Source organism: Eulemur rufifrons, chromosome 7, assembly GCF_041146395.1.
Source record: "Eulemur rufifrons isolate Redbay chromosome 7, OSU_ERuf_1, whole genome shotgun sequence".
In the NCBI taxonomy this organism is placed as follows: Eukaryota; Metazoa; Chordata; class Mammalia; order Primates; family Lemuridae; genus Eulemur; species Eulemur rufifrons.
Window position 1 is genome coordinate 62,151,744 of NC_090989.1, and position 26,111 is coordinate 62,177,854.

The 26,111-nt window shown below is 37.8% G+C and overlaps 1 protein-coding gene across 4 annotated transcripts in view; it reads right to left on the reverse strand.

Annotated features, from left to right (window-relative positions):
- IGSF11 (immunoglobulin superfamily member 11) overlaps nucleotides 1-25,560 on the reverse strand; it is a 143,829-nt gene extending 118,269 nt beyond the window's left edge. For 3 of the 4 annotated variants that reach the window (XM_069472653.1, XM_069472652.1, XM_069472654.1), the window contains exon 1: nucleotides 25,198-25,560. In XM_069472653.1, coding sequence (XP_069328754.1) covers nucleotides 25,198-25,249 — 52 coding nt within the window. In that variant the 5' untranslated portion in view covers nucleotides 25,250-25,560. Of the gene's footprint in view, nucleotides 1-5,136; nucleotides 5,156-25,197 lie in introns of those variants that run through there. The other variant, XM_069472658.1, reaches the window with a different exon arrangement.
- Nucleotides 25,561-26,111: the final 551 nt, after the last annotated feature.

Consider the following 26,111-nt stretch of genomic DNA (forward strand, 5'->3'; position numbering starts at 1 on the left):
GAGCAATAAAAATACTCTGTATCTTTATTGCATTGATGAATTCATGATACATCCAACTGTCATGGAATTGTACAGGGATGCAGATTTTTGTACTTAAACTGTACCTCATCAAAGTTGGTTTTTTTTTCTTTCTTTTTTTTTTTTTTTTTTCAGACAGAGTCTCACTCTGTCACCTGGGCTAGAGTATAGTGGCATCATCATGGCTCACTGCAACTCCAAACTCCTGGGCTGAACAGGTGCATGCCACCATGCCTGGCTAATTCTTTCTATTTTTAATAGAGACGGGGTCTCACTCTTGCTCAGGCTGGTCTTGAACTCCTGACCTCAAAGCAATCCTCCTGCCTCAGCCTCCTGGAGTACTAGGATTACAGGCGTGAGCCACTACACCTGACCTATATTTTAAAAATCATCAGTGTCCACTGAAGGGTCCTTTTTTCTGTGGCATGATTAGTAGATTTTTAGAACCAGACCTGCCTGGGTTCCAATACTAATCAAATCTAATCTAACATGTATTGATAACCAAGAGCAGCTTATTTCATATCTGAGACCTAATGTCTATTTCTAAAATTAGGATAGTCATCTACCTTGCAGTATAGTTGAAAAAAAAAGTTATACTTGAGGGAATGTAATAGCATTTTGCAAATAGTAGCCCTCAGTATCAATGTGTAAGAATAACACAGAAATGTATTTTTGTGAAACTTTTAATTTCAAGTACATGGGTACTTAGAAATTATGAGTTGGCAGTGGAGAAAGTGACACCATGCACATGACGGAATGATGGTGAGGGAGTGCGCACATGAATGGAATGGTATAGATCAGGAAATATGCAGTCCAGAAACAGGTAAATTCTGTCTGGCTAATGACAATTTATTGTGCCTATATGCCAGAGGCATGTATTATCTTGCTTATACCTCTCACTAACCCTAAAAGGTGGATTACAGAAAAGAAAAGTGGGGTTTAGAGAGTTTGCATACAGCTGCTAAGGTAAGGTCAGGAGTGCAGGGACTCAAAGAGCACTTTCTGGCTACAGAAATGCAAGGAAGGCAAAGGCAACTCACCATCTTACACAAAATCATGATATCTGCAAAAGCTATTACCCAAACTAAAATATAAATGTTTTATTTCCATACCAAAATTACCCTAAATGAGCAACTTAAGTGGGTAGGAAGAAACCATAGTTAACAAGGGCTGCTAAATTAGCTCAGGCCTCTACTGGAGAAGAGAAGAAAGAAGTAATGGCGCAGCCTCACTCTCCCGGGATGGTGGAAAAGGGTCCATTTCCAGGAAGTGCAAGATAGAAAAGTGACACACAGGCAACTCACGATCTCTAAAGGGAGCCTTAAGGACAAGACACTGTCAAGAGATTCTTGGGGACCTCTGAGAAATATGGAAAAACTGGCAAACTACCAATGATTAATCTCTCAAGGCAAATTCAGGGGGGGATAAACTGTAAAGGCCTACCATTCTCAGAATTATTCATTATGATATTTCCCAAACCTTTCATGAGATTCCCAAATAACTCCTAAACTATGATTTTATAGGACTTATGCAATGTATTTGTAATTTATATACCTCCCCCAATTCCAAAAAAAGGTGGCTTAGTTTGTGCTCAAAAGTGTTCTGTTTAATTAATTAAAAGTGAATTTCTTCTTCTACTATGCAGTCTAGATTTCTGAGGTCTGGCTGGTCATCAACACTAGAAGTACAAAAAAGGCAACAATGGCTAGAATTCAGCTTCAATACAATACTAATAACCTCTCAATTTTTCACATTTCTCATCTATTAAATGAAACTCCCACCAAATTCAACATTTTTCCCCTTTGTACATTTCCCCCATTCTGAGAAGGAAATATTCTTTTTACAAGTCTTCCACCACCACCACCACCCCCTTTTTCTTTTTTGCTTTGAAATGGAAATTATGGCAGGTTTTTAAAGGATTTATTTGGAATACGTCTCTCTTCTTAGACTTAAACTTAATTTATCAACATTTCTCACATGATTTTGAACGATCATGACAGCCTCTTAACTAATCTCTCCATCTCCTTCCTGGTCCACTTCGAATCCATCCTCCACACTGCTTCTAAAGTCAAATTGCTAACAGAGCAAAATTTGAGCAAGATATTCCTGTTTAAAACCCCTGGCAGTCTTCCCACTGCTCACCAGATAAAGTCCACATACTGGTGCTTACCTATCCCCTGGCCCCACCTCTACCCTCTGCTCCCCTTGACCGCACTGTCCAGTCACATGGAACTACTTGCAGCTCCTAGGCTATTTTTCACCTCCGTAACTCTGTTTACCTACTCTCTGCCTACAAAGGCTAGCTCTCCATTGCTCTCTCCTTCCCCATTACCTCCTTGCTTCCTGAATTTCTACCCATCCTCCAAGATGAGCCCTCTGCCTCTCATCTTGCAAACTTGATCACTCAACTTCCTTTGTGGATGGACTCAAAGATTGTTTTCTGCAACTTCCTCTTGGAACTTTGGAATAAAGGTGGTTCTGTCAACATATTTATTTATGTGAAATGTGATTCCCACACACAACTCATACTCCATATATTATCCGTATATACTAACTTGCTCCTCTGTCTGGCTATTTTATGTCCTTGGATCACTCTTTGATCTCCTCAACTTAACTGTAAGATATAGAAGAGAAGTAGTGTATTCTAATGGGGCCAGAATGGCCATAAAACATTTAGTTCTGAAACAATTTTCCCAATGAATTTTGCTAATTGTAAACATAAGATAAATGGTATTGATTCTTTTAACAATGTTTATTAAACATCTATGTGCCAGGGACTGTGCAGGATTCTAGGGCACAACAGTGCACAAAGTAATTTATAAACACAGATCATTTATAAAAACAAAGAACCTTTTAACTTGTAATAAAAGGTATACTAGAGACCATTGAGTCTAATCTGCCATTTTACACTGGAGGAAGTATCTTGTTCAAAGTTACCCAGCTAGTTAGTAGCAATGGTACGATCCAAAATATTTCTCATCTAATGTCTCTTTTTCCATCCTATTCCACCAGGTTGAAGGAATTTTTATTACTAAAACAGATTACTCACTATTTTAGTTTAAGATACTATATACATCTCGACAGTTTAAAATATTATTAATCTATATGTGAAAAGCAGCTTGACACTACATTTTCGGAAAGGAAAGCAGTGATATAAAACAAATGTAAAGGGAATGAAATAACAGAGACCCAGCAGTGGGAACTGAGCTTCATCTAAGTCAGCAGATGACATCTATTTGCACTCGTTAGCACTGCCTGGCATGTGCTACACCACCCCCTCGGGTAATTTACATTTTTTTAAAGCATGTATTTCTAAATTTAGGAAGTTAGGATAATCAGGGTGGAAAAGCCCATCTGTTTGACGTTCACTCCAGCTGCTGCAGATTCTGAAATGAAATTTGAGTATTTTCTTTTCTGTTTCATCTTACTCAGTCTGGAAGATGAGGACATGACAGGAGCATAAAAGTAGCTAAGGGCAGGGTATCTGATAAGTATTTCATTTGGTGCATCTGACACCCTCACTGTGCTTAAATAATCCTGCCACAATTACACAACTACGTACACTATTTATGTACATCTGTGTACACTCATGGTACATATATATTTTTCTTGGGTAACATTGTCTTGAGGTAGTGTGATAGAAACAGAAAGATCCTAGGAAGAAATGATGTTTGACCTTAAAGGGGACAAAAAAAATAGTTTGAACACAACAGAAAACTTAACTGAAATATTTCTCAGTTGTATTATTTCACTCATGTTATTGAAGAAAGCATTAACCTGAATTCTGGTTAATGTTTTCCAAACTTTGTCACTTACACACTGTGTGGTTTTAAAAAGATCACTTTATCTTTGTAGGTTTTTTTATTAATATTATATGACATGCAAGAAGAGAGGCAGGAGGGGGAAGGAGGGAAGAGTTGAGCATAGAAGAGTAACCAGAAGACTGAAGGTATCTTCTGGATCTACAATTCTGGGACTGAGAGCTATATAAATTTTCACGAGGAAGCCACCATAAATGGAAGAAATATTCTCCTTCTGGTTTGAAATTATCAACACCGAACCCAGAAGCAAATCAGTAAATATCTACTTATATACCTTTTTCATGCATCTACCAAGTGTATGAGTCATATACATTTAAGCTAAATAAATACTTTTTTAGTAAATACTAAAACAACTCAGAAGTACTTTAAAAGTAAATACAATTCAAATAGAACAATTTTACATTTCTCAAGTACAAAAATGAGTTAAAAGAAAAAGACACGCCTAGAGCTCTGACTTGGGGGGGGGATAGGCGGTACATGGGCAACGTATGTAACCTGAACTTTTGTACCCCCCATAATAAGCTGAAATTAAAAAAAAAAAGAAAAAGAAAAAGACATTATCTAAGATGATGTTTATTACTGCTGAGAAACATCAAATGTAATTATTGATAAAGCCCCAAAAATAGAAATAAAAAGTGCATCCAGACAGACAAACATTTTCTGGGTCCATGAACCTTTCCTGAACACCTTCCCCGTGTAAGGCATATGGTATAAGCAATACTGAGCAATTAACTGTCTCAGACAAAATTATTAAAGTTTTATTACTGCTCTTAGCAATAGGAAGTCATTTAATTAGAAATGAAAACAAAGCTTGTATAAGATCTAGCCTGTTTAACACAACTAACTGCAAGGGTGTCAGAGACAGACACCAGTAACCACCACGACCCTGTCGCTTCACTAAGGAATCTGTTATGTATCTGGAGGACACAAACAAAAATTGAATGGTTACAAAAGCTTTAAAAGGCATATTTACCATGACTTAAGGACATTTATGTACTTAACATAATTTTTTTCTGCATCATGTTATTCTTAACATATCTCTATTTCAACAGTAAATAAACATTTTAAGAAGCAGGGATTTGAAAAAATACTTAGTGCTATTTCATTTTTTACTGCCTTAGATCTGTTAGTCTTTAGTCTATTTTTACCTCTGCTAAATCCCTAGTACCTAGAACAGAGCCTAGCACAAAGCAAGCACTGAATAAATAGTGAAAAAATGAATAAGTGTTTTAAAAAAAAAACAAGTCTTACTATGTCAAGGGCTGAGGAAAAGGAAGAGTTAAACATTCTTATTCACTAAGAACCTGGTGCTTCTCTTCATCTAGCCCAGCCACATAGTGGGGTAGGTGTTACCTGTCCTACTTTCCACATGAGGAAAAAGATCCAAGAGTTGAACAGTACTCTGACCAAAGTAGAAAGCTGGGGCATGGGTGCAAAGCTCCTCCGAAAGAGAGAGGCAGGACATAAAAGAAACCAGTCTGGGACTAGCCCAGGCAGAAAGGCTAAGCTAGGAAGGTTAGTGACCAGTGGGGAAGGGGGCGCGGGGGGGGGGGGGGGCTGTAAACATGGAGGTTTGACTGGCTGGGCCAGAGCCAGGCAAGAAGCACAAAGGGTGTCACACTGGGCTTCTGGCTGGCTGGCCTGGGGAGGAAGGGAGGGAGATGTGGCAGCCGTCAGGAGTGAGGGTGTAGGGACCTGGGAGCTCAAAAGCCGGAAAAACCAGGGTAGCATGTGTCATGTGTTCAAAGGATCTCAAAGTAAGCACTGCCTAGAAATATGTCAATATAAGCAAATAATGGCATGAACATTAGTGACAATGATGATGGTCATTTATGGTAATTGGTTAGTCAAGCTGTCATTCCTAATTCTTTTTTAAATCATCTTTAGAAATCTAAGCGGAAAAGCCAATTTTTACCAGAAGGAAAAGAACATTGTAAATATAGAATTATTGACTATGCAAGAAAAGGTTTAGAATGCTGAAGCAAATAGTTCAATGTGTACAGATTACATGCATAATAGAGCTTCAAATGAGTTACCATAGCTACCAAAAGATAATTAATTTCGAGGAAACAAAAGAAAAAGATATCATTAGGGGTAGTTTTCAAAGAGCTGAAATAATAAACGTGGCATCCAAATTTAACTGACATTACCTCCTAACAAGAACTAGCAATGCTCCTCTAACTTGTTCCCGCTCTCCTTTCTCCCCAGTCCAGTGTGCCTGGCCCCCTCTGCACTAACCTAAATCTTACTCGGATCCTGCAAGACTCTTTTAGTTCCCACATGTTCCATAAAGTCTCTTTGAACTCCGGCTGTACTTCTAACATGAACTATGCAATTATTAATATTACTTATGATTTGTGAAGTAAATATTTATTAAGCGCTGGCTAAGAAATGAAGAGGAGGGTTAAACAAAAAGGTAGGTGCATAAATTACAGTAAACAGGTAAGGGCTAAAGTAGGAATAAAGTTATATGGACACAAAAAAAGCAGCAGCTAACTCTGAGGGAGATATCCATGCTGGAGTGAAGCATAAGCATTATTTTTCAGGCCCAGGAAAAAGAAGCAGGAGTTGTTCAAGTTGAAATATAGTCATGCATCGCTTAATGACGGGGATACAGGCTGAGAAATGCTGTGTTAGGTGATATTGTCATAGTGCAAACACCATAGAGTGTATTTTCACAAACCTAGATGGCACAGCCTACTACATACCTACACTACGTGGTATAAGCCTATTGCTCCTAGACTGCACTCGTACAGCATGCTGCTGTAAGCAACTCTAACAGAATGGTAAGTATTAATATTTGTGTATCTAAACACAGAAAAGGTACAGTAAAAATAAGGTATTATCTTATGGGACCACCATCGTACGTGCAGTCCATCCTTGACCAAAACATCATTATGCAGGGCACAGCTATAATTGTATTTTCCTGTTCTCTGTTTCCTGAAGCAGGAAGATAGGTTTTGGAAACCAAAGGAATTGAGCCACATGGTCTTATTTAACCTTTCAGATCACCACTTTTCTTATTTATGAAGTGAAAACAATGCCACATTGTGGTGAAAATTAATTGTATAATGCATACTGAAACACTAGCACCAAGGAGCCATTCAAAAATGTTTTCTCCCTTCCCTCATCTAAAATTATAAACTCAATGAAGGTAAGAACCGAGTTTTATACCTCTTTCCTATTACCTATAATGTGTACCACAGCTGCCAAGCACAATTTCTTGTTGACTGGTAATCTCTAAAACATATGAATATAATGATTTTTAATAATTCCCTTTTGAATTTGATAATATTCATTTATTTGATACAAATGAAAATAAAGTTTTTAATTCTCTATGGCTAGTGCTGTATTACCCAACAGGCACACCAAACAAATACGTAAGGTATCAGCAAGGCAAAGATACAGAAAGAGAGAGAGAGACGGACAGAGAGAGATAGTAAACCTCTGGAGGGTAAAAAACCCACAACTGTGTTTGACTTGCTTACCCTGACTTTACTGTTTAGTAATTCATTTTGAGTGTCACAGTGCTTAAGGCTCTAATGCTTTTCAATGTTTAGGGTTCTAAAGGTCTGTTATAAGACCTGCTCATAGCTCCTATAAATGCTTCCCAAATTCTTCTCCAGTTAGGTCCCAAAATGGAGAAAAAACCACCGCAAAGTCAAATAGAGCTTAAAAGAGAAAATGCAATCCACTTACTGATTATCTAAGCCTGACACAGTATTGGGCACTTTACATATTACCTTACTTCATCTTCCAGGCACTTAACTCTGGGTACTGAAATTCATTCTTCTCTACAACTGAAGCATCGATTTCCTCACTTGGAAATAGGACTAGTACTCATCCATCTCATAGGCTTATTTTAAGTATTAATAAGTACATAAACATACATATTAATAAAATGCCTAGGCATGGCATATGGTAGGCACCCAACAACAACAGCTACGACCTCAATGGAAATCTGACATCCAGACTTGTGGCACTAAGAACAGCAGAAATGTGTACGACTTGGGGAGGCAGGCAGAAGTGGTGGCAGCAGCAGAACTGAAGCTCGTCAGAGCTGGCACTGGAGGCAGGATGACTTGGCTTGCCACCCTTTGGCACATGTGTCCAGAGCCTATTCAGCTCCAGTGTTCCAAGCTGTTTAACCACATTCAGTTCACTGTGGGCACCTCAGTAGCAGAAAGAGCCTGCCAAATCCAAGTATTTTAAAAAAGCACTCCAAGTGATCGAATGAATAAAAAGACTTTTCTTAGAAGAAAAGATCATTTACTAAGATTCAATAAACCACTATAGTATAGTTCTTGTACTTTCTTACACATTTGCTGCCATGTTGGTATATCAGCTTAAGTTAAAAACCAGGACAGAGCTCAAAATTGGTTCATCTGGCCAGATGAGGACCCTTGATTCTGTGGGATTAGCCATGCATATAAACCAAATTTTGTCAAAAGGATAGCAATAAGTAAAATTTACACTCCTTTGTTAATAATAAATAAGCACAGGCAAAGAAGCAGAGTCCATTTTCTCTCACACTGATCCAATCTTCCTACCACTTCTCACAGCCCACCCCCCACAATCCACCCCCATGTTAGACGGGTGAAAGGTCAGGAGGATGAGTAGATCAGAGTGAATATAGTTGTCTCAGGCTGATTCAATAATTTGCATAGCCTCTTTAAGTACCCTTGTAGATTTCTCTTTGGGATGGTTCAAACAAATGCTCAGTCTTTCAGATTTCTTTCCCTTCGCCCTGCTTTACCGTAAGACAGTATCATACCGAATGCTGCCGTTGTTATTATTGAATGGGAATAGCAGTGGGCATGTACAGGTTCCCACCCTTGTTCTGTGGTCCTGGCCATTCGTCTTTGATTGCTTTAGACTGAATATCTGCATCCCTCACAAAATTCTTATGTTGAAACCTAATCCTCAATGTGGTAGTATGTGAAGGTGGAGTCTTTGGGAGGTGATTAGGTCATGATGGTGGAGCTCTCATAAATGGGATGAGTGCCCTTATAAAAGAGGCTCCAGAGAATTCCTTGTCCCTTCCACCATGTGAGACACAGCAAGAAGATGGTTGTCTATGAACCAAGAAGCAGGCTCCCACTAGACAATGAATCTGTGGGCACCTTGATCTTGGACAAGCCAAGCTCCAGAACTGTGAGATATACATTTCTGTTGTTTATAAGCCAGCCAATCTATGGTATTCTGTGATAGCAGCATACATGGAATAAGACACTGATCTTGAAATCCCTGCACACACAGACTTCTTCATTCTAACCTGAGGCCTCTCAGGGACTGATGTCCCTCACCAGGATACACAGGCACTACTGGGTCTCTTACACTCTTCATGTAGGTCCTGAGGACTCAGGAGCACTGCCACAGATTCTACCTGCTTTCTGCCACAGTCTCTGTTCCATAATTCTTGTATATGTTGAAAGTGGCCATCTACACAGCTTGCAGACCCCAAGAACCACACCACCTAGGAAAATCAAATGGCTTGGTCGAAAAAGAACGAGAACTGAGCAGGAAATAACACTTCATTCACACCATTAATATAACACATTATATCATAATGAGCTCAATTATGTTTGTCTTTCAGATTAAACCATGGAAGTTTAGTCTAACCCTGAGTACTGAAACCTACATTTTTCTCTCCCCAAATGCCTAAAGTATAATAAACCCTCAGATGTTTCTTTATCCTTAGAAACCACTGAATACATAAAAAATAAAGGTGTCATGATTTATTGGTTGGGATGAAGACCAGATAGGGAGTACGTAAGCATCTGGCTACATCTTCTTCCACCTGATGTTTTAACTCTGACTTATTTGTACTCCTGTTTCTTCACATGATCCTGACAAAAAATATTTTGCAATTACTCCTTTTCTGATTCATTTAAATCTCCAAATTATAAATACAGTTACCATTCCCACTATAAGTTTGCATGTAGTAAATTCCTTAAGACCAGGTGCCATACTATTATAACATAATAAAATAAACTCTGTAACCCACAGTGGCACATATAAAGTAGGTTCTCAATAGTTTGTTGGAAAATAAAAAATATATACCTTAAAAAGTTGATGAGACACTCTCCCCAGGAAAAAAAAAATCAAGCACGTAGAACACTAAATTTGGCATAAAATTTCTGTGACCTCCCTAAATACTATCTTCAGGCCACAGGTTAAAATCCCTTCTACAAAACAAATGTAGGTGGTGATGTTATGATGTAACGGACTCAACAATACAGAAGGCTATTTGTTATATAAATAAAATGATTATTTTAAAAAGTATTAATATATAATGGAAAAATTAAGATCATGAGATTGAAAATTTAACCTGAGTTCCAAATGTTGAGGATGATATTAATGAAGGAGAAGGAAATGCCAGTGATAAAGATGGTGGTGGCAATAGAGGAGGAGGAAAGATATAGACAAAAGAGAGAAGAAAACATGGTATACATACAAGGAAATATTATTCAGCCATAAAAGGAATGAGGTTACATGCTACAACACAAATGAGCCTTGAAAACATTATGCTAAGTGAAATAAACCAGACACAAAAGGACAAATATCACATGATTCCACTTATATGCAGTACCTAGAATAGGCAAATTCATAGTTATATAAAGTAGATCAGAAGTTACCAGGAGCTAGGGGAAGGCAGAAGTGGGAAGTTATTACTTAATGGTTATAGAGTTTCTGTCTGGGGTAATAAGAAAGTTTTGGAAATAGATACTGGTGAGAGTTGTACAATACTGTGAATGTACTTAATGCCACTGAACTGTATACTTAAAAATAGTTAAAATGGTAAATTTTATGTTATGTACATTTTATCACAATTTTTAAAAATAATGTAATAAAAAAAACTAGATTGTATACTTTAAAAGGGTAAATTATATAGTATGTGAATTGTATCTCAATAAAGTTGTTATAAAACTGGTAAAAGATTTAAGTAGACAGTTCATAAAAGAGAATACCTAAGTGGCCAGTAAAAAGAGGAAAATGTGAGTGACTTCACTGGTAATCAGAGAAGTACAAAACACCTACATACATGCACACACATACACAATGAGATACTATTATGCAGCCAACAGAATGGCTAAAGTAAAATAGGCTGACAATTCCTAGCATTCACAAGGATATAGAGGAAACGGAACTCTCACACACTGCTAGCAGGAGTAAACATCAGCACAAGCACTTTGGAAAAACGGCAGTACCTACTAAAGTTGAATGTATGCAATTTGTTTCTTAAGTATATATCCAATAGAAATGCATTCTGACATGCATCAAATGCATGCAAAAACACATGCAAGAATGTTCACAGCAGCATTATTCATTAGAGGTCAAAACTAGAAACAACTCAAAAGCCTATCAGCAGTGGGACAGACAAATGGATATCATGGTATATCCATACAATGAAGGGCTGCACAGCAATGAAAATGAAGCAACTACAGTTACATGAAACCATGTGAATAAATCACATAAACAATGTTGAATTTAAAAAGCTAGACACAAAATGTTTAATGAATATGAATTATCCTGTCTTATATAAATGTCCAAAACATGCAAAATAATTTCTGGTGTTAGAAGTCATAGAGTGATTACCTTTGGGGAGCAGGGAATGGGAGAGGGGTCGAAAGGGTCATTTGGTGGCAACTGTGTGCTGGTGAGGCTGTTTTGGGATCTAGATAATGGTTACACAGGTACAGTCACTTACAATAATCTGTCAAGTAGTACTGTTAAGATTTCTATGCTTATTTTTTGTGCATATTACACTTTAAGAAAATTTTAGCCCCTGTCACTATTGCCTTTTCTAGTAAATATACCAACTTTGAAACACAACATAATCAAAGAAACAACCAACTATATATACGTCAGTGTGCTTCAGTAGAATGAACTGAGTATAAATTATAGAAAGGCACCAGGAACATGTCAGACAATAGTGTGAGGCTAAAATAAACTTAGTTCACATAAAGGAAAAGGCTGAAAAACTGTATTAACCTTTTCAAAATTGGAGCACAAATGAAATGTACATTCAATCCACGACATGAAATAATCTATATTTTTAATCCTTTTTTGAGAACAAGAAATATCTATGCTTTAGTAAAAATTTTAAAATGCATACAAATATCTCAATTTCAGGTAAAGAATTTCAACTTTTTGCCTCTAAAATGAGAGAACTGGATGGTCTCTTACGTAATGCAAGACAACAGGCTGCTAAAAACCAAAGATCTAAAATTCATTCATTTACTCAATAAATTAAGCACTATGTACATAGCATAAAGTGCTCATCCAGTGGAGCTTGCTAGAAAGTGTAAGACAACAGGCACAGCAGTTTGGGGATGGGTACCAAAGGAGCAGCATAAACTGTAAGTGCTTAGGAAGCAGTCTCAGAGGCACATACTTGAGCTTGGCCTAGAAAGGTAGGTAGTATAGATATCAAGATGAGAGGGTGAAGTATTTTAGAACAACCAGAAGTGGAAGGGAAATGAAAGCAATAAAGTTGAAGAGGCAGGTATGACCAGTGTTCCCAGAAGGGCAATGGAAACATGCTGGGTGGAGAATAGCGGAATGCTATAAAGGAAACTGAAGGATACTCTAAAAACTTTGGAACTTGTCCTTTAAGATTTGGGAAGTTTGTTGTTATTGCTATTGTGTAAGGAAGGGGGGAATATAATGAAAGCAGTGTCTGACAGAAAACCAACTGGGCATAAAGTAAACAATGGAACAAAGAGAAGGACAAAGTAAAGACCAGGAGAAAATTGTTGGAATAATGTAAACTTAAAATGATACAGAAATAAAATAAGAAGGTAGTGAAGAAAGAAAGGATAGTAACAAGATCCCTGAGAAGAAAGATTTTAAAGATTTGATGGTTTTCAGATGTGAAAAAAATAAACTGTGTTTGCCTACAAATGGACCATTGGAATCACGCACTTGTACAGTATGGTGCTGCCATGATCAACACGGTCCCCGAAGTCCTGACAATATCAGAAGTGTGTGCCCCATACAAAATCAGTCTGCCTGAGGTTTATAATACACACATGCCCCAAATATGAAAACTGCCACATATAAAATTAGATAAATATGTGTGTATTCACCTAATTAATACATACAAAGAAGAAAAAGTAAAGGTTTTGTGAAGTTTAAGCATGGAAAAGCTGAATTAGTTCACGTGCCTCCGTTGGGATAAATACAATGAAAGGACTGTGGGAAAGGGCTCCACTACTCCTGACTCCAATCAAAGAGAAAGCTGGCATGCCAACTTCCACTATGTCAAGAGACTCTGAGTGGAGAACTCAAAAGGAAGTGCTGAAGATTGCAAATTATTTTTGTGTTCATGGTCTTCATCATCATCAGTTTATAGAATATTTGTTAGACACTGAAGGAGTAAGCAGATTTGATTTATTTTAATGCAGGCAGATGGCTTGGTCATGGAAATCGTGAAGAGATTTACTGAGCGGCTTCATCAGATCAAGGACATTATGGAATTAAAGGGCTCTAAGAGACCTTACTGGTCCAGCTCCCTGTGGCTCACGACATTATACTTTCTTATTAACGAGAAAGACAACTCAACCCCCTGAACTGGAAACAAGTGATGTGGGGGCAGAGGGGAGGGAAGGGGACAGCAAGAGCACAACTAATTTGTTCACAGAAGTGCAAATGTTAAGATTGACACTGGAAATGTAGACTGATCAACAGGCAACTAAAACATGTCTTGTTCTGAGGACAATGAAATCATGAATTAGAAAGAATTAAAAGTTACAATTCCAGAAAATATTTTCATGAAAATGAATCATGCTTAAGTTTCTTTAACTATTTTAGAGCACAAAACTCAAAACCATCTCTTATCAGTGTGGCTTAGTTTCAGGAAAAATTTGATGATCTAAAAACAGATTCTACTTACCAAGATAACATAGTAGGCAGTGAATCTATGAATCTCAGAGTTATTTTAGTTCTGCCAATGTGACTGCGTCCATTTTAGATACCACTTGGCTTTGTATAAAAACATCCTCTTTCATGAAAATGCAGAAAAAGAACAGCTGAGAAACACTATCAATGACATAATCAATTACATAAAATCAGAATTAAGATATGTCCTAACCACACTCTTCCAAAGCTTTCAGTTTAAGTATTGCCATTTCCCTGCCCAAAACTTGCTGTTTTTTAAAAGCTTACAGGCTTTTCACTTTTAATCAGTAACAGCACTAGTAAAGTGTCTATATTTATCATGTAACCTAGTACAGATAAAATTTAAACATCTATGCTTGGTTTAGACAAAGAAAAATCATTATCATAGAATAGCAAAAAAAGGTCATAAAAATCAAGTCAAAAGACCAGAGTACAGTGATTGTGGTAAAAAGAAGATATCTGTCATATTTACAACCTGTTTTGAACTGACCCTCTCCTGATACATACAAGATGTATTTATGACATAAAACATTTAAGGGAAAAAAAGAGGTACATACCTAGCCTAAGCCAAAGTGAGCAAAAATCAATTTTAAAATAAAATTTAAAAATAAAATTATATTTAAACCACTTTTTATAATCTTTCTACAACAGATGGAGGTAGTTTTAATTCCAAGAATAGACATTACCACAATTTTGTATTATATTGGTAGGAGGAGGGAGAAAGGAGAGTCAATTAACTATTTTAGGGAAAGTTTTGTAAACATGTTAAAACCAGCCATATACCAGCTTATCTTATTACCAATATTCTCAATAATGGAAATCACTTCAAAGAACCACAAGATTACAGAACTGGAAAAGAAAAGAAGATTACCTAATCTAACTTCCTCATTCTGCAAATAAAAGCAGGCCAGGAGGATCATATGACATGTTCCAGGTCACACTTCCAGTGGCAGGTACACCCTGGATTAAACTCATCTGACTTAATTGGGACTTATCAATCCTTCTAACAATAACTGCCACTAACTAAGCATCTGCTGTATGCCAGGCACTACGCTAGACACTTTAGAGATAGCGGATTTCATTTTATTTAGTACTTCTCAATACAATAAAAAGGGTATCTCCACTTTACAAGATAAACTCAAATTCAGGACATTAAGTAACATTCCCAAAATCATAGGGCACAGAAATGATAAGTCAGGAATTCAAACCCAATATGTCTGACTATATAACGCCCACGAACTTATACACAATACTACTGTCTCCCACAAAATGTTAAATGTGTACATTCAAACAATTCCACTGTGGGCAGGCTAGACTACAGTAATACCTATACAAATGTATATGTTCCGTGTACAAAGATGCTCGCTTCAACATCATGAATATGGAAAAATCAGAGACAACATAAATATGCAACAATGGGGAAACAGCTAAATAAAATCATTGCTATGAAAATACTAAACTGCTGTTTAGAAGAATGAGGTATATCCATTTAACAGATGTGGTAAAATGCCCATATTAAATTGTTATGTTTTATTTTTTTTTCCTTTTTTTTTTTTAATTCTTATTTCAGCATATTGTGGGGGTACAAAAGTTTAGGTTACGTATATTGCCCTTGCCCCTCCATCCCTCCCCCCGCCCCAGTCAGAGCTTCAAACGTGTCCATCCCCTAGACAGTGCGCATCACACTCATTATGTATGTATACATCCATCCCCTCCCCCACTCACAACTGCCCGACACCCGATCAATGTCATTCCTTACTGTGCTCTTAGGTGATGATTAGTGAAACCAATTTGATGGTGAGTACATGTGGTGCTTATTTTTCCATTCTTGAGACACTTCACTTAGAATGGGTTCCAACTCTTTCCAGGAAAATACAAGAGGTGCTATATCACCATTGTTTCTTATAACTGAGTAGTACTCCATGGTATATATATGCCACATTTTATTAATCCACTCATGTATTGATGGGCACTTGGGTTGTTTCCACATCTTCACAATTATGAATTGTGCTGCTATAAACATTCAGGTGCAGATATCTTTGTTATAGAATGTCTTTTGTTCTTTTGGGTAGATGCCCAATAATGGGATTGCTGGATCAAAGGGAAGGTCTACTTGTATCTGTTTAAGGTATCTCCACATTGCTTTCCACAGAGATTGCACTAGTTTGCACTCCCACCAGCAGTGTATGAGTGTTCCTGTCTCTCTGCATCCACGCCAACATTTGTTGTCATGGGACTTTTTGATAAAGTCCATTCTCACTGGAGTTAAGTGATAGCTCATTGTGGTTTTGATTTGCATTTCCCTGATGATTAGAGATGTTGAGCATTTTTTCATATGTTTGTTGGCCATTCTTCTGTCTTCTTTTGAAAAAAGACTTCAAACTATACTACAAGGCTGTGGTTATTAAAACAGCTTGGTATTGGCGCAAGAACAGGGACACAGACCAGTGAACAGAATCAAGAATCCACATATAAACCCATCCTCACATAGCCATCTAGTCTTTGACAAAGCAGACAAATGCATACTCTGGGGGAAAGAATCCTTATTAAATAAATGGTGCTGGGAAAACTGGATAGCCACAAGTAGAAGACTGAAACAGGACCCACACCTTTCATCTCTCACAAAAATCAAATCACGGTGGATAACAGACTTAAACCTTAGGAGTGAAACTATTAGAATTCTAGAAGAAAATGTGGGAAAGACTCTTATAGACATTGCCCTAGGCAAAGAATTTATGAAGAAGACCCCAAAGGCAATCACAGCAACAACAAAAATAAATAAATGGGACCTGATTAAATTAAAAAGCTTCTGCAGAGCCAAAGAAACTGTCATGAGAGAATAGACAATCTACAGAATAGGAAGAAATTTTTGCATGCTACACATCCGATAAAAGACTGATAACTAGAATCTATTTAGAACTCAGGAAAATCAGCAAGAAAAAATCAAACAGCCCTATCAAAAAGTGAGTAAAGGACATGAACAAAAATTGTTATGTTTTAAAAATAGAGTGTAGAACATTATTAATGGCATAATTTGTTTTTTTAAAAAAATACAGGCTTTGTTTGTGATTAGAAAAAGTCTGGAGCAATCAACAGCAAAGCCATAATATTTGGTTGGTGGGGGTGGAATGTGAGCCACTTCTTATACAATCCTTCATTATTTGAGTTTTTATATCTAGAATGTTACTTCTGAGATTTAAAAAAATATATAACACAAAAATAAAAATTTTAAATGAGTTCACTATTTAAAAATATACATGCATATTCCATTTAATGTCATCCCATATAGCACAGATTAATTGTATACCATTTGTCTCCAAAACAATTAAAAAAAAAAAAAAGAATCTAACATTCCATTATAGTAGACCAGCATTTCAAGTATAGTCCATGGACTGATGGGGGTCTCCAAGACCCTTTTGGAAAATCTGTGTGGTAAAAACTACTTTTCTTAATAATAAAGTGTTATTTGCTTTTCTCCTTGGGTGGACATTTGCATTGGTGGTACAGATGCAGTGGTGGGTGAGATTGCTGATGCCTTACCACACATCAAGGCCTTGCCACTAGCCTAAACTAGTAGTCATTATAATCTTAACCATCATGCACTCATGGCTAAAAAAGAAAATCCAGTTTAACTGAAGAATGTCTTTAGTTAAACAATAAAGCATTGTTTAACTATGTACAACTAAAACAATTGTTAATAAACATTAAAATAATTTTATTAAATCTTGACCTTTTATAATATTCTGAGTGACAAAATGGGTAGTATGAAACATAAATCACTATGCTATATACCAAAGTAAATTGAGTATCCCAAGGTAAAGCACTGGTGCAAATGTTTGAGCTCAAGGCTCAAAGAACTCATCACTTTCCTGCATGGATCAGCATACTTACTTGAAGAACAACTCACAAACAGACTATGGTTATTCAAACTTATGTGTTTAGCAGACATCTTCTCAAAACTGAACAAATGAGACTATTATTTCAAGGGAAATAACTGACAGTTGTTTGCTACCAATGGTAAAATTCAAGCAAATACTAAAATTTTGGAAAAGTTGTATCTGACATTGTGAGCTTCACAATACTTAAAGACTGTTCAGATGAGGTCAGTGGTGATATTAATAAATGTTATTTTTACATAGTATACAATGTAATATATCAACATTTTTAAGATCTGCATAACACAGGAAACCACTATTTTCCAATGATCAATGCACAACATAATGCTACAAAAAATCATGCGTGAATAAACGATCCATTTGTGCAAAAGATCCAAAGTGCAAGATAAATCAATGGATTTTAATATAATAAGTAAGAAGTGTAATAGTTTCCAATTCCACACTGCAACCAATCTTTAAGAAACTACCATATATCATGTTTTGGTAGAATATCAAAGAAGAATATCCAAAATTATTTGAAAATGCTATCAAAATACTACATATCTATACTACCAGACAGTCTTCACATATTTTGACAAAACCGAGACAACATATCACAATAAATGAGATGCAAAATTAAATAGGAAAATCCAGCTTTCTTCTAATGGTCCAAACATTAAACAGATTTCCAAAAATGTAAAACAGTACCACTCTTCTCACTAATATCATTTGGTCTGGAAAAAAATTGTTACTTGTCATAAAAATACATTATGTCAACATGTAATGTATGTCTTATTGTTTTTAAATGGATTAATAAATATTTTTAAATTTTCTCACTTTTAATTTCTTAATGGTAAATACCAATAGTCATGATCCACATGAACAAAAGCTCCTGCAGTCCTCACTTTAAGACCTGAAAGTTTGAGAATCTTTGCAGTACACTGTTAACACATTTTTCCCATGTTCAACATACTATCTTAAGTCTTGGCCAACAAGAGCTAGTCTGGCAATCTATGTGTTTACACAGGGACAATACACATAAGTGAAATTCACTGTAAGCTTTCTTAACTAACGAAAGCCTAAAATGCTAGCCTGGTTTGAACATGCTCTACAAGGAGTGATGTTTACTGTACTGCAACCTCTGTTTTTGCCATGTATTTTGTGTTCTGGCAAGTGATCTTGACCCATGGGGGCAGACAGAAGTTCAATTACTGATGGACGTGGCCCAAAGAAACAAAGATTAGGTACTATAATTAATGTTTGCTGTTCATTTAAGCCTTCTTGAAGCACATGGTTGAGGATTCGTTTATGATTAGTAGACAACTTATGAAATTTTGAAAGACAAAATAAACATAACTGCACACTGAGAGGATGGTCCATAAGGGTATGAATCATAGCTGGGATAAACTATGAATGGGAATATGTAAACTTCAGGAGAAGGGAAGAGAATGGCAGGGGTAGACAACTGCCAACCTCAACTGGGAGAAGGTTATAATGCCCCCTACATGGGGTTGATGTAGTTAATGCTCACAGAAGCATCTCCAGTATTTTACATGCAGTGATACTGGGAGAGGGAGGGAGGTCTTAGACTATAAATGATGTTATCTTAATTAATTATCTCTGTTCTTGGGAGACCAGTTCTAACATACAGGTCCTCAGGACTAAGAATACCAGACATGGAAATGGGAAACTTCAAGGTTCTAACAGAATTGCCAAAAGTCATCATTCTTTACTACACGGAGCAAAAAATCCTTCAGTATTCCTTAAGAAAAAACATTGTAAAAATGGACAAGTTTCAAAGTTTTAGGATTACAGGTAAGCTAAAAATCAATTTTCAAAAGTCTCTCGAAGTCCTGCAATTTTAAATAAACTTCCAAAGAAATCACAGAATTTGAAAAGAAACTATGAAAATTGATCTCTATCTCCTGTTCCACAAAATATACACCAAGGTTTAAAGAATAGTTGAAACTGATACAGTCACACCAAATCTTCAAGAAAATTTTAACAAAAATTCTAGTTTTCTCTAAAAAAGAAAAAAAACATTCTTTTCAAGTACTCTACACACACAGGAGTACCACCTATATCAGTAAATATTCATTCACAAGTATCTATTGAGCATTACTGTGTGCCAGGCATGGTATTATTTTTAGGGAAAAACGTATATATACACACACACACACACACACACACACAGGGCGAAGGGGAGGGGAAAGAGGGAAGGGGAGACAAAAGAGAAGAGAGAGAAGGAGAGAATTATAAAATTAACTTCATAGCACTGTCTAGGGGATGGACACGCTTGAAGCTCTGATTTGGGGGGGGGAAGGGCAATATACGTAACCAAAACTTTTGTACCCCCATAATATGCTGAAATAAAAAAAAACTTCATGAAACAAGGGGGAAATAACAGCATATAATTACATCCACACTCCCACATACCCCCAACCAATGCCCAGCTTCTATGGTGATTTCTGGTTCTGCCTGATTAGCTCCAGGGTTTTTTTTTTTTTTTTAATTATCAATCCTTGAAATGGGTGGAGCCGAATAATTGGAAGAAGCTAGATGTATTACCTTGGAAGAACCTGATGTTACTAGCAAAAGAACATAACAACCTCCAGAATGAAAGCAGAGGAGGAAAGAAGAAAGAAATCAGCATTAATGAGAATACAGGAAAGAAAGATTTTACATGAGCAACTGATGTGAACAATGAGATTTTGGGAAAAGGGAGGTTAAAGGAGTTCTCTAAATTAGGACATTGTTATATTTCCGCTGTTGTGACCTTCAACAGACTTAGGCAAAGATTTAAATTTCTTCTCAATTTTTTAAAAATATTGAATGGATCAGTCCTTTAAGACTGGCCCAGAAGTGGCCCCATTACATTAGAGTAACGATCACAAGGTCACATTGTACTAGTACATATTTGCTACCTTCAGTGATAAAAGGCATTGACTTTCCAATCCCACAAGCCTATTATACTTTAACCACCTACCCCGATCCTAAACTCCTACCATTAAAAGCTGCTAACGTTAACCCAGTTCTCTGAAGATTCTTCCAAAGAACTCTGTGTGGTACAAGAATTTCCTGAACTCAATACTGCTAGGATCTCAACTTCTTCACCAGCAATGCTTTTCTAAACAAAAATGTGCCTTTAATATTATCACTTTTTATCTCTTTCAAGATTAAAAAAGTTAACTACTAAATGAAGTAGACTTTTCAAAGGAATTTTTAATTGAATAGACTTATTCACATTGGCAAATCTTTATTGGCTTAATCCAATTCTATGAACAAAGAAATTTTTGTGATATTTATTAAAATAGGATTCTTTCTATATTAGGCATAGGCACACCATATATTAATAGCACCTATACAGTATCTGCTAAAGGCAATGATGAACTGGTAGCAAATCACTGGCTGAGTCTATCACTTAAAAACTTAGGAAACAATTAAATTTTCTCTCTGGCTTTCACATTTCTATAATTCAACTCATTACAATGCAAACTACAACTACAGTCTCTTTCTCAAGTGGTAGGATAACAGGTACACAGGAAATCAATTACCCAAATTTTAACAGAAAGAAAAAAATCCTTCTACAGTTTAGTAAGATAGGCTTAACTAATAAGTAAACTAATTAACTTTCCACTTTTAAGACCAAACTCAGCTCAAATCAGATTTTGAATACCACCCAAGAACTGACAACCTCTCTTAAGCCAGTTGCTACAAAGTATGATCAAGAGAGGATTTCAGATCCTCCAGATGGTCTGGGGGCTGCACTCAAAATGCAAGGATCAGAGGCATTAGTGCCAGTGAGTCCTTGTCAAACAAAGAGGAGAAAGCTGAGATGACTGTGTTCACCTGAAGTGACTGACTACTGGGAATTCAGCAATCCTATCTCAAACTGCCTAAAATATTTAAGGGTTGAGAGAGTATACATAAATTGTTATCACTAAACTGGATAACAACAGATTTAAAATCCCTGTGCTAAATAAACTAGTTATAGATGAAGATTTTAGTGGGAGGGCCACAATTTACCCAACTTTCTCCCAACTCAGCAAGTACTGCCAGTCCCTTGTTTTGTATTACAGCAACTAAAGAATCTTGTGCACTAGCACATCACCCTGTTTGACACTAAATCACATGGCTTAAGTATGAAGATTCAAATGAGGATTTTCATTATAAATGTTTCCACTATCAAAGTGTGAAAACACATTTGAAAATGTGCCACATATTGTTACTGGGGGGGAAAGAGCCAAAATAAGTACCTTTACCCATTGCATCATTACCTTGGGTCTGACAACAGTTCTAAGCATAACATGTTAAAAGTGCTTGGTGATTTAATATTCCAATTGTTTCCTGAGTAGACCATGTTAAATATATAGTGTATTAAACTTAACTTCTCTAAAATGTTCATCCAATAGCTGTCACCTTTCATATAGGTCAAACTATAGATTTTTACTAAAAAGTGAATCCTTCCAAAACAGTTACATAATTAAATTAGAGCTGAGAAACTAAAATTTACAATAAATTTTTCATAATGCTAACATTTAAAAGATTCATGACTTTTTTTCATTTTTATTTCATTTTATGTGATCTTTTTTTATACACACATTTTCTCAAATTCTGGAAAGTATCTACTATTTTAGGAATCGCAAGTACAAGAAACACTTTAGATATATCTAACCCATTGGTAGAACTATTAATATACAGAAGTCAACTTTTCAATTAAAATTCCCTTTGAAATTACTCCAACAAAAATAACAGGCCGGGCGCGGTGGCTCACGCCTGTAATCCTAGCACTCTGGGAGGCCGAGGTGGGCGGATCGTTTGAGCTCAGGAGTTCGAGACCAGCCTGAGCAAGAGCGAGACCCCACCTCTACTAAAAATAGAAAGAAATTATATGGACAGCTAAAAATATATATAGAAAAAATTAGCCGGGCATGGTGGCGCATGCCTGTAGTCCCAGCTATTCGGGAGGCTGAGACAGGAGGATCGCTTGAGCTCAGGAGTTTGAGGTTGCTGTGAGCTAGGCTGATGCCACGGCACTCACTCTAGCCTGGGCAACAGAGTGAGACTCTGTCTCAAAAAAAAAAAAAAAAAAAAAAAAAAAAAATAACAGAAATTTCTTGACATTCATTTTCCTTCATTTATTTAAATGACCCTCTGTTTCCACTTTTAGTATATAATTTCATTGTAGTGGTCACTCCTATGAGTATTATCCAGCATCCATTTCCCCTCCCCCTTTGTAACGAAAGCAACTTTGTTCAGATATCCACTCTTACTGTTCATCCCACATTGGAAGTTCTAGGGATAGAACATAATTCATTCCAACCAACTTTGCCATTGACTGGTTCAAGAACTCAATTCACTCAAGACATGGTATTCTCCTGGAGACCAGTACGTTAGCACAAATAGGTACTCTAGCTGTTCATCCTCTTTCCCTCCCCACCATAAGGAAACTGAACATCAGTACCTTTTCCATGGCCTACCAAATAAAGCCCAAACTCAGCATTAAAGGCTCTCTACTAATCTTGCCTCCAACTACATTTTTAGCCCTTTCTCCTTTGCACACATTTCCTACTCTAGCAGCTAGAAGCTTGGCCTTTCAAAAGTATGCCCCTGCACTTTTACTTGGTATCTTCCTCCAGACAGTTCCTTTGGCTAGGAAAGCCCAACCACTCCCATCTCAGCCAATTCAAATCCTTTCAGCATCCAGATAAAGAGTAAACTTTTCCATGAAGTCTTCCTTGAAACTGCCATTAACAAATGTAACTCATCATACATTCCTTGTATTATAAAGTATTTGTGCATGCTTATAGCCTGTTTTAAAACTGCAAACTCTTTAATGGCTGCAGATAAACTCATATGCATCTTCACATTCCACCACCATCTGACCCCAGATACCCAAACGCACAGAGTGGTAGCTCCGTAAATACTTAAACAAATGAACACATTTTTTTGAGGATGAAAAATGCCACTACAGAATAGATTATCACAAAGACTGAAATGTCCTTGGAAGTCTTTAAAAACATGCTCGTATGACTTAGGAATAGTTCTACTGAAGGAAAAGGAACAAATCAGATGACCTTGTAAAGCCGATTCTGCGAATTACATCAACTCTAAAAGTATTGCCTAATAATTCAAAAACAAACTATACACAAATGCTATTTACAAAAAGAAACTAGCATTTGCTGTAATATGCAAAGTTTAACAAATTTTTCTACCCAAAATTTGAGCTGTTCTTACAATATTTATGATATTTTCGATTACATCCAAGGATTGCATAACAAGCTCATTTACTCTTATTTCATACTTGAAAGAAGTAGGACAGACAGAAACACTGGTCATCTCAAGCTGGTAACAGAACAAAATTAATTTAGAAGCACAAGTTCATAAATTGTACATAATGATGTCACTTTTTATTATCTCCACATCACCACTAAAAATATACCTACTGAATTCCAGGAATTACCTAATTTCAATGATTATAGTTTCACTAGCTTCTATGGAAAAGATACACAAAAACTTTTTGTATTCTTTTCTCCCCTACTATACGTATCTGTACAATTAAAGTTGGCTAAAACTAGGTTACTTCAAGATCTACAAGAATATTATCCATTCAAATAAGGCCATAAAATGACTGGAAACATAGTGGTGTCTCCAGAAAGAAACAGGGTTAACCATGATATTTCATAAATCGTTGAACCTGCTTTTTAAATAAAACCCTTCAGAATAAATCTCAGTAAACCTCAGCAATCAATTAAATGGGACAAAAAAACTTGATTCCACAGGACAATGCACGCACAAAAACAAAGGGCATTGTGCAAGATGAAAATCAGGTTCTAATATATGATGGCTATTCACAGAAAATAAAATGTACTAAAGATTAGATGGTAGAAAATTAAATTTAAATAAATAGATGTTTTTAAAACCGTTAACAAGAAAATAAAAGACGTTTATTTCTTTTGTTCTAATTTTGCTATATTCTATGTATTTCTGGGGCCAACTTAAAAACTCCGGGAATGACGCTAAAGTACAAATAAATTCTAGTTTTCGAATGTAGTATAGCACGCTACACAGTTATTTTTAAAATAAGATCATTTTCAAACTCTGTGTATGCTTCGTAAAGGTTACGGTAAAGCTACAATTTAAAGTTTTCCGAATCATTTTAAAAGCATTTCCAGTTTTCCTGGAGCCGCCTCGTAACGGAAACTGATTCTAAACACAGTTTCTCACTGGACCAGTAAGTAAGGGAATTCGTTATCTAAAAAGAATCCTGCATTCCCCAGGAACCTAGCGGGTAAGAGTCACAGGCGCTGTCCAGGATCAGAGATAACGGGTTTAATTACCTCTCTGATACGAGAACACCTGAGCTGCGCGGGCCGAGGAAGCAGCCGCTGCAGGTGGGCACCAGCGCCTCGGCCCCCAGCAAGGAACATGGCCCCTGAGAAAGTTGGGCTCCCACCATTAGGCAAAGGCAAGAAGGGGGTTAGCGATTCCCAGACAGCTTCGCCCCCGTCCGCCGGCCCAGCCTGCCCCCACCCCCCCGCCACCCCCCACTCCCGTAGCGAAGGGCTCGGGCTACTCACTGTGCAGAGAGAGGAGCAGCAAAGGCGCCAGAGAGGAGCCCGGAGAAGTCATCCCGGGGCCGCAGGGAGCGCGCTCGCCGCCTGCCGGGCTCCTCGTCGCGGCGGGAGAGGCGCGGGCCGGGCTCTCGGTGCTCTCGGGGCAGCCTGGTCCTCCCAGACCCGCCGCCTGCCCGCTGGCCGCCGGGCGGAGCTGGGACGGTCGGACGGACGGTCGGACGGACAGGCTCCCGCGCTGCCCGGCTCTGCGGAGGCTGAGGGGTCCCGGGCTCGCCTGCCGCGCCCAGCAGCTCCACGGCCACCTCGCGCTGCCCCAGGACCTGCCGGCCCCTTGCGGCGCCCGGGGAGCCACTCCCCCCAACTCACGCCCGGCAACTCCGGCTGCAGCCCGGCTCCTCGCCGCGCCGCCCACTCGCCCCTCTCGGTCTCCAGGGCAACCGCGGCTCCAGCGCGACGCCTGGCGGCCCACCCGCGGAGCCGAGCGCGGCGCGCAGCTGGCGCGGCCCCGGCCACCTGCGCGCGGTGCCGCCGGCTCCCCCGCACGCCTCCACCCGCGCGGGGAACCCGAGAGGCTGACGCCCGCCCCTGCGCTCCACCACAGCGCAGACAGGTGGTGTCAGCTTGATCCATCCCCGAAGAGCTCTAGGAATGACTTTTACAAGACTTCCTCCCTCTGAACCAGCAAGAGTCTTTACTGTTGCAGATAATTTCTATTTGGTCATTTCACTTTCAAATCCTCTCTTCTGAAACCTAAATAATCTGAAAGAACCTGACTGTGACAAAATTAGGAATCGATGAGGTTTGGCTTATTCTATAGCTCTTATGTGCTTTTTCCTGGGTACCCTTTTCCTTTTATTCCTTGAGAAGTGCATAGGACTGTAGGGAGTACCATACTCCTCACTCCTATCAAAGAGACT